This window comes from Aythya marila, assembly GCF_965140915.1.
Source record: "Aythya marila genome assembly, chromosome: Z".
NCBI classification, from domain to species: domain Eukaryota; kingdom Metazoa; phylum Chordata; class Aves; order Anseriformes; family Anatidae; genus Aythya; species Aythya marila.
Window position 1 is genome coordinate 64,876,140 of NC_139080.1, and position 14,978 is coordinate 64,891,117.

The window sequence follows — 14,978 nt, forward strand, 5'->3', positions numbered from 1 at the left end:
ACCTAAAACTCCCCTGGCTCAACTTAAGCCCATTCCCCCTCGTCCTGTCACCAGGCACGTGGGAGAACAGGCCAACCCCCACCTCGCTACAGCCTCCCTTGAGGTACCTATAGAGAGCGATAAGGTCGCCCCTGAGCCTCCTCTTCTCCAGGCTGAACAAGCCCAGCTCCCTCAGCCGCTCCTCGTAGGACTTGTTCTCCAGGCCCCTCACCAGCTTCGTCGCCCTTCTCTGCACCCACTCAAGCACCTCCATGTCCTTCTTGTAGCGAGGGGCCCAAAGCTGAACACAGTACTCGAGGTGCGGCCTTACCAGAGCCAAGTACAGGGGGACGATCACCTCCCTCGCCCTGCTGGCCACACTGCTTCTTATAAACCTGTTAACTAAGCAGACATACCTATAACTGCAATGTTGAAGTAGTATTTTGAGTAACTTACTTTCAAATTTCTTGATACTGAAAAACATTAAAATAGTTGAGCAATTTTTCAAATAACATTTTCCATCATTTCATCCAAGACTGTAGGAAAGCAGAAAAAGCCTACCTTTAGTTCTTTTCTCTTACACTTAAACAGGAGTGTATTTTATTATTTAGATATCCAGGCAATGTCGACTTCATTAGCTTGGACAGGAAACAAAGTATAGAAATGCTAATCATATTTTCATATATACATAACCATATATTCATAACACAAATATATCTGCATTACTTACAAATGAACAGTTTGCTTTGCTAGAAGAAAACCTTTAGCATTACAATTAAGCACTTGAAAATACTGCTGAAAAGCTAGTGCCTGGATAGTGGTCATTTCAGCAAATACACAGCTTTCATACTTCTGAATATTTCAAGTCCATAATATATGTATTTTCTTGGTATGTGAGCTGTGTTCAGAATCTAAAAACACTATACAGATCAAAAGCTTCAGACAACAAAACCAATTAGGTATGTGAGAAATACACGTATCACAAATATTTACAAATATTATGAAGTAACAAATTTGGTCAAATACTAAAAAGAGGGATGCATTTTCGTATGAGAATGGTCAAGAAACCTTTCCAACTCAATTAAAAAAAAAAAAAAAAAAAAAAAAAGGCAATTCTATGAGTTTAAAACAATCAACAGTGAAAAAAGGTAAAGAGGAAACTTATGACCAAAGTCATACAGTATGTTTTTGTAGGCCAGGTTCAGTTTTGTTGTTGTTGATTTTTTTTATAAAACAGAACCTTAAAATCATGAACAGCAATAATGGCAAATATCAAAGTATACCGTGTATTCACTGAGCAAATAACCCAAACAATATGCTACACTATTGGCCATCAAGGAAGAATAAATTACAAAATACAATTAAAATCCCCATAAATGTAATAATGAATTTAAAGGTGTGCATTTATTTTTAATACACATTTTAAATGTTACCACAAAACAGCTTAAAATAAATATGTATGCCAAAAGGCATCTGTGGACACATACACACACACACACACACAGAGAAATCACTAGTTAGCTTTAGAAGAACTTTAAAGTCATGGAGATAATTAATCTGATTTTTGGTCAACAAATCTGTCTAGTCACTTCAATCTTTTATACCCTTTCTTAAAGTAACTAGCAGCTAAACATGACAAAAGCACACCTCTGTCATTATGGCTTTAAATAAAGCATGTATTTTCTTTAAAAGACAATATAAAATGGGCTGTCTTGTCTACAAAAGTGCTGGTTTGTTCATATTGCAGGCACTTCATTGGACTGTGGGAAAAGTACCTGACCCATCCTTGTCATCCTATTGTACTAGCAATGCTACACACTGAAGTATTAGAAAATTCCAGGAAAAAAAAAAAAAAAAAAAATTTGGCTGTCGGGGTTAGTATGCAGAGAAGAGAAAAGCCTAACACAATTCTATTGTCTTTCTCTTCTAAATCAAACAGAAAAGTAATTTACAAGCATATCTCTAACATTATATGGCACATCCATATTTTCAAGTTGAAGATGTTGTCAATCAGCAATTACCTTAGCGAACACATGGGCTTTAATATCAACTTTGCTTTAACCATATTCACATTTATTTCTCCTTTTATAATTCCTATGTAGATCCTCTCTTGTGAAGATAACTTCTATCTTACTAACATTACTTGAAGCAATGTTACATAATACAAATTTCTGTATTCTTTGTACAAATGCTCTTGTCATTTCTGCTATACTGCAACAGCAAGCATATAAGCATAACAAAAGCAGGTTTCCAAACCCAGAAGCTACAGGAAATACTTTCCGTTCATTAGCATCATCAGCATTTAGACAACTGTCATTAGCTAATTGTCAACCTCCTCAGCATCTCTGGACAGTGACTGTACCACATTAACAGAGAGAGGAATTAATGCTGACATAATTTGGCTACAGTACCAGGGTTAGGCAGTGGGAGTCAATGCAGGATTTTTTTTTTTTTCTAAATGGCTGTGCATTTATATTTTTCTTCTGCATTTTTTTTTCAAAACTGCTTTTGATATGCTGTTACAGACTCAAATACCAGATTTGTGACATGTGTCTTCAGCTACTACTTCTTCACCACTAGTACATTCTAGGATGGGAGAAATACTTCTGAAGTTTAGTTTTGCTGTAGAAAGTGGTCATTTCTACAATTTCATTGGTCCATTTGTTGATAGTCAACAAAGTCACAAAACCTTAAAGCTTTCAGAAGAGATGAATTCAAGAAACAAAACACAGATGTAGGAGAACCTACAAAACACAGAAGTCTTTCATTGTTTTGAAGGGAGTCCTTGGAAAACGTGTAGTCATTACAGAGGTGTTTTTGTTTATTGTGGTTTTTGTTTGTTTGTTTGTTTTTTCTTTTTGTGTCTTCTTGTTTTTTTTCAGGATCGCGAGACAGCAACTGAACAAATAAGCAATTTCCCATGTTCTGCGTGGCTCTAGTCATTTCTGGTGCTGAATGGTTTTCCTTCTTCTTCGCTTGAAAAAACAGCAGCACCTGCAGGTGTAACATGAGTTACATATAATTTAAAAAGAAGCCCCAAAACTGTTGGCATTTTGTTTCACTTGAAGTATGTAGCTCAGTTATAATGACCTCCACAAGGAATAAATTAAGTTCTAAGTATGTGGTTGATTTATTTGTGAAAAACAAAGAGAGTTACTGTTGACAAAACAAGGTCTGTCAAAGGAAAAAAGCTATAATAAAAATAGGTAGTGAATCCAGAGTATTGTGTGAAGGTATCAAAGACATGGGCATTACAGACTGACTTAAAAATGCATTTGTAAAAATAAGTAATGTTCTGTTACCTGAACACTTTTTCACGTTAACTGTTAATATGACAAGCACAAGCTTAAGCTTATCTTCAGTTTGCATTACCTGAACTGGGCACTTAAGACTCTACCATGCCTAATACAGGAACCCACCTTGAGCTTCTTTTGTCAACCTGAACTTAGAAAAGCCTCCCCAGAGCTACTCCCCAAAATATTTTAGAAAACTATTTTCATCAGTAACAAAATTAATACTCCAGTTAATTACTGTGATGATAGCACTGCAGTGAGAATCACAGCTTTAAGTGTATTAAAGTATACTGACATTCTTTGCTCTGCTTCATTGCGCACATGAAGGAAACTAAAATTGAAACTGATAAATACTGCCAATTCCACTTAGCAGAAAGTGACTAAGTCTGAAAGTAACTACGAAAACACTACAAGAGGAAAAAGGATTGGAGGAAGTTTGTGAGGAAGACTGAAGGAGTCCAGGAAGCATTTTTAAAAAACTAGATGAAAGCAACAAATACACAAATAAAACCTTTCATCTACATTTCATGGTAGTCTAGCTTATTTTAAGCAACTCCTAGCTCATGACTATCATTCTGAAATTAAAGCCTTGACTTAGGAAAGTATTCATAATAGTTTAATTATAATCAAAACTGAACATGCAGGCATTTTAAATGGCAGATTTTGCCACTGTTAGTTGTGCTGTTTGGTTACTCAATTATCAATTGCAGTGCTATATACTATACTAAATATTGATATTTTTCTCAAGCTATTGAATACAACAAAGTGAAAACTACAGATTTACCATATCAGCAGCTTATCTGCAAGTCCTTAAGTTCACCAAGCATTAGATGTCATTAAACTTCAAAAGGAATCTTGACAGCTTAATTTGGAATGTGGGAAAAGGGAAAAGCATTTGAAAATCAAGGAGAATAGGGTTCTAAAAATGAAGTTCTAAAATGGGTGAGAACATCCAAAGTAAGTGGAGACATAAGTTACCTTCTCAAAATATCCAATGGCACCCTGTTGCTCAGTCACTGAAAAGGTAGCAGTGGGCAGAGGCAGACCAGGGCTGCTCTGAAAGTTATGTAACTTTCAGTAGAAAAAAACATTGGTTATTGAGGGAGAGGAAAACCCACATTAAAATTCAATAGGGGAAACTGCAGAGATAATATTTTTATAGCTACCAGAAATAACACTGTATTATTTACCTTAAAGAACATACGAGAGAGACATAATTGCTCTTGAAGGCTACCAACTGTAGCTGAAATTCCCAGTAACTGCTAGCCTTTTTTCTTACCAGCTGTTCACAACCACTAGCATCCATTATTACATAAGCTATTACTGAATTTATAAGCAGATGTGTGGAGTCCAAACTAGCTTTATCCTTCTTTCACCTCCATCTTTTCCCACGTATTTTATATATATGTATATACACAACAAACACCATATCAAAACAAAGCATTTTACACTGGTTCCTCCCTTTTTTAGTGCGGATTACTCTATGATCCTCTAAGTCAGGAAATGCTGACCTGGACTGTGATAGTAAATCACTTTTGCACCTGTTCCAGATTAGGAAGCCTCAAGGAAAGCTTACCAAAAAAATTTGTAGATTCATAGTTACTATAAAGAGCACATATTGTATAAGTAACTATAGGAAGATGAAATTGTGCTGGACAGTTAACTCAAATTCTAGAAAAACAAACCTTGAAATTTAATTCATCACCTTTTAAGTACATTTAGTTTAAATGGAAAATGTCCCAAGTAACAGCAGCTTACACTTCCTAAGTGTTTAACACTGCTTAGACCCTCTGTGTAATTCAAGGACTTTTTTTTTCCCTTTCTTCCCAAGCAAGTTGTTTTAACCTATCCTTTGCTGAAAATCTTGTACTGCCTTTTATTCCTGCTCCATAGCTTGTTTTGTTTGCTTCTTTTCTGTCAATCAGAGAACAGAATCATGTAATGGGGAATTCAAGAGTGATACCTTTAGCCAACACAAAGCATTGCTTTCGTAAACTCTGTCTGCTGGATTTTGCATAATATTGTTATAAAGAGTATTCTATTAGCAGCTATCAGTTTAAAATGACTGAAGTTATTAAACTGTATTCCAGTACAGGGAATTTAACTAATCATGCTAAATGCAGTTATTCGGTAGGGGAAAATTAATGTCTTGCTGATGTGTGTAGAAAGTATTAAAGAAATATAAATTCCACAGAGCACTATAATCACAGTATTTTTTGAACATTTACTGAAATAAGTATTCTTTCTACTTACTGTATGCTTAACAGTCTAGTAATGCTAAATCTGTCAAACCTTCTAAGAACAAATAAATATCATTTTTGAATATATGCACATTTACATGGAACTACGGGAATTCAGAATAAGCTGTCAATTTACTTCATGAAAAAAATGTAGCCTTGATGTTAAAGATCCATAGTGTATCATTTCTTGAAGAGCATCGTGCAAAAATAGAAATACTTACTTGTTCTTAAAAATATTGTCACTAGAGGGCATCATTATCATGTATAGATTTTACACTGCTTGAAGACAAATTTAAATGTACAAAGGATGAAGGGGCATTATTTAGTACTAAAACACAAACTTCACCAAATATTCAATATGCATTAAAAATGCATGAAAATTCATGCATGAGACTTCAAAAAATCTCCTTGTAGGAAAACTTCTCTTTTCTTTGTGAAAGCATTTAATGACTCCTAACTTTTTTCTCTGTGGATAAAATACAGCGTGACTTATATACTAGCAGGCAGTGTAAGTTCTATGTATGAAAGTACTGAAACGACTTGCTTTTCTGTACAGTCTAATGTGACCTTTGTGATAGTAGCTAAGATAGCAGTCTCAGTATTATGCATACTAACATTTGTTTTTCAAACCTTACACCTTTTTTTTGTTAACTATCCTCTGCTCTGTCACTTCAACTGCTCCCTAGCAGAACATGCTAAAGCAACTTCAGCTTTCAATTGTGTTTCTGTAGCTGTGTTTTTGCATTTATCACCTGGCACGTGACAGCACTTTACTGTAAAATTGTTAGTATGTGCTTCAAGTGACTAAAAGTATGTGAGATGCAAAAAGCAGAGATTATCTCAGTTTTTTCTGTTTGTCCTTCTCTGTCCCCCTGTGGCAAAGCCTTTTGGTTACGCATGCTTTAGAGAAGCAACTGTTGTGACAAAGATGTCTAGCACAGTGTTATGGAAATAAATGCTAATTGCTCAATGATAAATGAAAGACCAGCTGAAGAAGCTCAGATCGGCAAGTGTCAGGGCAGTATAGTGATCAGGTTGATTTTCTTCCTGCTTTACAACTTTAATAAGTAACACTTGAGAGAGGGCTGAACGCTACTTTTTTAAAAAAAAACAAGTGAGTTAATTTAAGATAGGCACACTTCTAAGGGGGTTGCTGTTGCACAGCAACATTTGAGAAGCACAATGATGACAAGCTATAGACTTCAAATATTACACTCCTTGTGTGTACATACATAAATAATACACCAAATAATGGAGTGTTCTATGAATAAAATAATAAAGTGCTCAGTGAAAAAATCTTAGTCTTTCTAATTTGCGGCATCCCACTGAAATGGAAACAGATCTAAAATTCAGCTAGGCAGTATTTGTATTCATAGTTAAAACAGCACATCAAAGCAAGTTCCCTTTCTTCAGTATTTTAAAACACTATATAGTCATACTAAGCTTCTAAAATTACGAAAAGATCTAGAACAAAAAATGAAGCATTCCTGGAAAACATTCAAGTTTGTGTCCTCAGAGGATGAGGAAATTATACATACAGAAGATAAAAACAAGGGACTAACTTTGTTCACATCTTCAGATGGGAAAAAAAAATACAAAAAAGGCAGAGTGATACGCTTTTGCTGAAACAATGTCTCCTTAAAAAAAAAGTTTCTATATACATGAAGAACCTATACTTGCATTTCCTTACACGATTCAGCAGTGTTACATCTCTAAATAGATGCTTAAATACCTCAACTGCTTTTTGTATTAAGTTTGTAATAAACATGTTAAAATGTAAAGTTACTGAAACCTTCTGAATTATTCTTACTGAGAAAAGAATGTATACATTGGTGTATGGTGGCAATTTTGGACATGTGTGCCTTAATTACTGACAAAGTATAAGAAAAGTTCTAACAGAATAGCGAACAAAGAAATTGCAGTTTAAACTGATATTACTGGAAAACTAATATTCTGTTTCCTACTGAACAAGAAGATTAATCTGTAAAGTAGGATATTAAGAACTGACATTTCGTATATAAAAAACCAGTAAGTCTAGGTCAAAAACAGTCAAGGACAGCTTGTTTGTCCCTCCATTATTCATATTACAGCAAATGAACAAATAATTTCTACATTTTTAATTGAGCTGGCAGCACCTAGTTTCTGAGAATTCTCTTTTTTTCCTGTACATAATTAAACATACGTTTAATTGTGATGAACATTACCCAAAGCTTTGGAAATTTAATCCTTTCCTGTGTGTACATACACTGGGTACAATAAAGGTTATCACTGCACTTACTCAAAGGGAAGGAATTGGGAATTTCTCTATGTGCAGCCTACCAACATTCTTGTTATTCAAGACTTTGGGCCTTTTTTTGTTTGTTTTCAAATAAGAAAAATAAATTCTTGTGAGAAAAAATAAAAATAGTACAGCACTCTGTAAAGACTGCAAATAAAGAACTGGTCTTCTCAGTGCTCAATAGAAAGATAGAGCAAAAAGTGTGACAATAAGCCAAAAACTGCTATTCACTATTTTTAACTACTTATGCACATAAATCATATATATTAAAACTAAACCATACAGAACAATCACTTCAATAAAAATTTGTACTTTATGAATTTTATGGTTGCTTAAAAATTTGCAAAGTGGGCTCTAGAAAACAAATTCTACTAATGAATGCTCACTAGACTTTTCTGCTACATGCTTCTGCAGCTCTGTAATCAGCTGGATCCATACCCTTCTGAAATTCTATTCCAAGAACAATTATACAATCAAGTACCTTGAAAGTTATCCTGCCTTTATCTATCAGAAACTTTTTTTTCTGCACTGCCTTACAGGTTTGACTTTACTACTAAAATATGTATATATATATATTAGCCATCTTGTGTTAACAGACATTAGTGTTTTCCCCTTTAATTCCATTGTAATTCTAAGGTACCCTGAAATAATGCTTTGGTAGTTAGCTAGCAAGTTGTCAAAGACTATTATTTTGGTAAATACTGTTTATACAGAGGTAATGGGCAAAGCTCAAACATCATATAGCATTTATTGCTTGTTCATGTGAGTTATTTTCTAGATGCTAAAACACTAGCTGAATGTTATAACACCTGAAAACAACTTCTATCCCTCCAAAACAGCGTAGCAAAAATATTGTACTACCCACTAAAAATAATTGAACAAGGCACACCACAGACTACAAAACTTGAACAAGCAAGATCTGAAGCAGGCAAAATAGCTTATCAAGGTGGCTATCTGTTTGTAAAAACAGTTAGTTGTTGCATGATACTCAAAATGTTTTATGAGTTCCAATTGGACTTATTATTTTAAAGTCCTCTGAAATGAGTTTTAAGCAAAATAAGAATAGTCCTTGGAGCTATTTCTGCCTGCCTGTGCTGTAGAACTCACCACATGTTCAACACTTTCTCGCAGCTATACAGAAAGAGAGTAAGGGAAAAAAGAGAATCAGATACAATACACAGAAAGAATTATAAATCTTTCATAGATATGTTTTTGTAGTCAGACACTATGTTAAAATAAATATTTCAAAATTAGATAAAATATAAAAAATGCATGCATGCACTTATCTAGTATAGGGAAATGTGTTATTAAAATCTGAGCCTAAAAAGCAAAAGCTACGGAAGGTCTATTACTCAAATGTTTAAAGCCAAAATTAAGTAATGCACCGTAATACTTTGCCACTCACCAGTGTCTTTTCAGCTTAGACAATGTTCTGTGAGTAACTAAGCAAGAAAAATTTTGAAGTAGTTGAGAAGACCAGATCTAAAGAATACGGAAAGAAGAACATACTTTGTTTCATCCGTTACTTCTACTTCTGCAGGAGCTGCGATGGGTACATTTGAACGGCCCGCAGTTGGGTCATCCGTGTTCAATTCTCCATTTGTTGAACTTACTACCTGAAATCACCAGAAATATCTGAAATTATGCTAGTGCCAGAAACACATTTATGAATTTCTGAAGTTACATCTTCAAAACTCAATTTTGTTAATTCCATAAGTCTTTTAATTACAATAATGTATCCATTCCTACTGTTATTCCTGCATCCCCGACTTTCTGCCTTTTTCATATCTAAAAGACATGAAACATAGTGTAACATACATCTACATGACATTCAAATAGAGTGGACTAAGCAAAGCAATGCTGCTCATCAGGCTTGCTGGTCTTCCTCATGTCTCTTAAGAGCCTTAATGGAAGGCACCAGGCCGTTTTCTGATAGCAATTTAGTCAGTCTTCCCCTATGTCTCCTTCTTTAGTGCATTCTGGTTCCTCTGTGTCCTTCAACTGTACCTCAAAGAGCACTCATCAGAAAAGGAAAAAACAGTCTAGACATTCTCTGGACCAAATAGCAGGGTATTTGCTATAACTAAGATTTTTTCTCTTTTCCTACAAAAAGCAAATGAAAACATTCAAATCGTTCAAAAACAAAAACAAAAACAAAAGCAAAAAACAAACAAACAAACAAACAAACAAACAAAAAAAAAGATTTGCTGCTCTAGTTTGAGATTTGTGGTTGTTCTGTATCAGCCTTTGTCAACAACTCTACCAGTCTCTTCCGAACCTCTTCTGTCAATGCTTAAAAGAACATTTGCAAGATTTGAGCAGCTCATAAAAAAAAAATTCTCCCTGTTTCTGACAGGGTTGATTCTGTTTTTGTTGTTTGTCTTGTTTAACTTTTTAAACCACAGCTGAAGTCATCATGATCAAAGGTGACTGCAACTTTAAAAAAGTAATAATAATCTGCTTGGGTCAATGAAATGCCATATGGTAATGATGAACAAAGTTATTTTCAGGGTTTCCCAATAAGCTTATGTGCTTAAAAAAGAGGATGCAGAGGCACTTTTGAAGCTATAACAACCTGTTTGGTGATTCTTTTCTTTGAAGTCTTCATACTAACTCCAAAACTGAACACTATTTCCTGACAGTTATTTCCTTTAATGGGAGAAGTCTTTCTTCTTTTTGAAGATAGCATTTGTCTTCCTTTTTTGTTGTTGGGCTTTGCTGTTGTTTTATTTTTAATCAATTTAAGAATACAGTTTTCTCTAAGAAACTTTATAGAAACCTTTGCACCAGGACTACCAAGAGACTGTCCTACCTCCCTCCGGGTGATTTCTCTGGAGGCTCAAAGACAACAAGACCTCATTTCTTTCTATATACGTAATACATATACATCCAGCAAACATGCATCCAAATATAATAAAATATAATGGCATACTGTAAGTCTTGGTTTAGATGGGAGGAAAACAATCTTCATATTTCTGGAAAGAGATGCAGCCTCTGAAGACGTAAGTGAACCAAAGGATATTCATAGCCTAAAAAATCGCAAATCATGTTTCTCAAGAATCACAAACACCCTGAGTTTCGTTCTAGTCTACTACTGTAGATGATAGATCTAGGAAAGGTCTAAGATGAAAATCTTAGAATTAACACAACTGCAGCAGTAAAATGTGCAAACTTAATCAAACTTATTTACTTAAGCATTAATAAACTCATTTAATTGGTAGGGCTCGAGAAAAATGTAGGAATGCTCTCATTCCAGCAACAGTAAGGCTAAAAGAGTGTGATTTTACAGTCCTAAGTTCTGTAGCTTGCTAAAATAAGCTACAATGCTATAAATTCCTTGTGATGTTAGTAAATAAGTCAGTATTTAAATTAACAGTAAAATATCTTAGTATCTGACCAAAAAATGCATTTGTCAAAAGACTGATAATACAGGGTAAATGAAGCAATTTCACTACCAATCCTGGCACATGGGCTCTTAAGTTAGACCAATCATAGACTTTTCTCTCATAGGCTACCTACTAAGAGTCAAAAAAATCAGCTCAACACAGGAAGAAAAATATAGGAATCCAACAAAATTAAGCAAGACTAAGTCTGGAAGACATCTGGAAGACAACTCATGCAGTAAAGGTATGGTACACCAAATTTTTTTTTGGTGTACCGTCAATAAGGCACGAAGAAGAATCTTTCTGGTTTCACAAAAAAAGGCTGAAACTTTAGGAAATGAGGGGAAAGAGTACACAAAACTAATAGTGTTTAAAGAGAAAGTTTTATTTTCATTTCTTTACTTATGAGTAGAATTGGACCAGATTTCCTCCATAGTCTGATGATCCATTAAGGCACAATTCATCTCATAATAAATTTGTATACTACTGTAGATATTAAAGTTATCTTTTTTATGTAAACATTTTGTTAACAAGAACTAGATGTTTTGTGTTTGTTTTTTTTTTTCCCATGAACAGTAACAGACAGAGGTTTCTGAAAACTATTATTTAAAACTAAGGTTCAAATTTTGTTTCAATGTTAAGGATGAAGTTAAACTACTCATTTGTATGCAAATTGGAAATTAACTACTGAACTAGAAATCTAAACCAACTAAGCATTGTGATAACAGATCTTATCTTGATTTAAATTTAGTTCATACAAATTAAATTGGTCTTTGAAAGTTCAGTTGAAGAGCACTTATATAAAAAAGTGTATGAATCACAGTTTCTTACCGTCCTCTACACCACAAGACAAAAAAGAAAATTAGACCCACTATCTAATGATAAGCCATAATAATTGTGAAAGATTAGTTTCTTGGATGTACATGTATGCTTCTTTAGAAACTTAATAAGGGCCAGTTAAATTAAGACAAAATTAAGCCTAAATATCAATTCCCCAAATAGTAAAAGTAAATCAGGCTAGCCCTATGCTTTGTTTTGAATAGGCATACACATAAACTAAACTTTTACTTGCTTATGTTCAAAAATCAGTCAAATTCTCTCATAAAACAAATCAGCCTACTGTCAAGAAGACACAGAAAATAATCCTTCATTTTATTACAACTCTCAGTAACTGAATTCTTCACTCTTCAGAAAACAAAGTTGTCTTTCATGCCTAAGCATGAAATTATTATTAATGATACTATAGAATGATATATTTTACTTTCAGAATCTATCCAGATAAAAGAATGAAAATAATTGGCACTGCCTTTATCATTCAGAAAAGCTTAGGCAAACTGATTTGTTTCATCTAACATATTGCTATCTTAACCAGGATAATGAGGTACATGAAATATTCTATAAGCAACTAAAAGCCTCACAATGCCTAAGGCTAAGGCTGAGGTACTTAACGCGTTCTTTGCCTCAGTCTTTATTAGTAAGGCCGATCATTCTCAGGGTACACAGGCCCCTGAGTTGGAAGATAGTGACAGAGTAAGATGAAGCTCCTATAATTCAATGGGAAATTGTAAATGACCTCCTCCATGTTTTGAATGTTCACAAGTCTATGGGACAGATGAGATTTATCCAAGGGTACTGAAAGAGGTGGGGGAAGTGCTCAACAAGCCTCTTTCAATAGTTTACCAGCAGTCAATATGGTGTTCTCCAAGGCTCAGTCTTGGGTCCAGTTTTGTTTAACATTTATATCAATGACATGGATGAGAGCATTGAGTGCTCCCTCAGTAAATTCACAGATGATACTTAGGCAGGACTGTTGATCTGCTTGACAGCAGAAAGGTTTTGCAGAGGAATGTGGATAGACCACATCAATGGGATGTGTCCAGTTGCATGAACATTCAACAAGGGTAAGTGGCAGGTCCTGCATTTGTGTTGTAATAACCCCATTCAGTGGTATAGGCTTGGGGAAAAGTGGTTGCAATGTTGCACAGCAGAAAAGGACATGGGTCAGCTGTTCAACAGCCATCTGAACATGAACCACCAGTGAGCCTAGCTGGCCATGAAGACCAAGGGCAACCTGGCCTGGATCAGAAATTGTGTGGCCATTACGACTAAGGAAGTGGTTGTAACCTTCTATGCAGCATTGGTGAGACTGCAGCTAGACTACTGTGTTCAGTTTGGGATCCATCGCTGCAAGAAAAATATTGAGTTGCAGGAATGTGTTCACAAAAGAGCAACAAAGCCGGTGAAGGGACAAGAAAACAAGGATAGACCAAGGCAACTGGGGTTGTATAGTCTGGATAATTAGTCTGAGGGGAGACCTCATCCTTCTCTACAACTACCTGAAAGGAGGTTACAATGAGGAGAGTGTTGGCTTCTTTCAGGTGCCAAGTGATAGGGCACGAGGAAATGATCTCAAATTGCACCAGGGGAGATTTAGATTGGAAAACAGGAAGAATTTCTTAATGGAGAAGGTGGCTAAGGATTGGAATAGGCTGCCCACAGAAGTGGTGGAGTCACAACTCTTGGAGGTATTTAAAAGACATATGAATATGGCACTAGGGAACATGGTTTAGCGATGGGAGTCAGTATGTCAGGCTGATGGTTGGTCTTGATCTTGATGGTCTCTTTCAGCCTAGATGATTCTGTTCTGATGACTACAGTCTTTGAGTGTATAAGAAGTTTGGAGTTCATGTAGAGAAGGAAATAATCCAGTATTATACAACTACTGTTTTTGGTAAGTGAGGAAAATCCACAAAATAAAGATAATACGTTGCTGAGTGAATTGCTGGGAGGTATAAGAAGTTGCTTTCATTACTAAGGCTACAGAAACTAGAAAGATAGACTGTGATGCTACTGCATTTACATCTAATTCCAAACACAGATAAGCAGAAGAAAGGGCCATTTCTGGACATCTTCCTTTTACAATTCAGTTTGCTAGTAATATTTCAACTTTTCACATGAACTGATCCTACAAAGCAAAACTAGATGCATTAGGCACATTAACAGTGACACAGGCCTAGATAGTCTAAGATTACTTAAATTTATACCCCCACAAAAAAAAACAAAAACAAACAAACAAAAAAAAATACTGTTAATTATCAAACCATTTAGAACCTGAATGCTTCCAACTGAACATCATTACTGAGAATATTAGCACATATACTAAGATACATATGCACACTCCAACAGACGGTACACTTCGATTTATTATGTAATACTGCGGAATCATTAACACGCTTAAATAACCTACTACAAAAGGATCCCATAGATGACAATAACTGAAACTTGTAGTGGCAGTGTACCAACATTTTTGATGTCTTTCTTTAAAAGGAAGTTCTCTGCCACGAGATTTTAATATCTTGAAGAAAATCTGGTAATTCTGCATACAGCTGATCTCAAAGATATGTAATGAGTCACTGATGACACAGAAAAGAAAAAATAACAAAGCCCACAATTCAGTTTCACCGCCAAGAGTCACAACCTTACTTTGAACAATTGTGCCTGGCACTTTCAAAATTTGGCTTATTGAGGGCAATTAGGAATCTAGATAAACCAGCTAGCTAATGGTCCAACTCACTAGCATGACTTGGTTAGTATTAGATATTAGATATACTTGGTTAGTATATCTTACAATAAAGATATTTGACAACATATATACCCAGTATCTGTGTTATATTTGACAACACTCAAGGGCTCAAACTTCAAAACTAAATTGACTATACTACATGGTTTTATATCTGCTTTTAATAAGGAAGCATGACCATTTGTACATTAAAAATCAATTCAGCTGGCTTGAAAACACCCTTCT

General features: G+C 35.0%; 1 protein-coding gene across 7 annotated transcripts in view; it reads right to left on the reverse strand.

The window, feature by feature from the left end:
- Positions 1-612: 612 nt before the first annotated feature.
- The window catches only part of CSNK1G3 (casein kinase 1 gamma 3), a 74,474-nt gene continuing 60,108 nt past the window's right edge, over positions 613-14,978 (reverse strand). For all 7 annotated transcript variants that reach the window (XM_082782719.1, XM_082782721.1, XM_082782722.1 and 4 more), the window contains 2 exons: positions 9,300-9,406; positions 613-2,973 (listed from right to left, as the gene is read on the reverse strand). In XM_082782719.1, the coding sequence (XP_082638845.1) occupies positions 2,919-2,973; positions 9,300-9,406 (162 nt within the window). In that variant the 3' untranslated portion in view covers positions 613-2,918. The remainder of the gene's footprint in view (positions 2,974-9,299; positions 9,407-14,978) is intronic.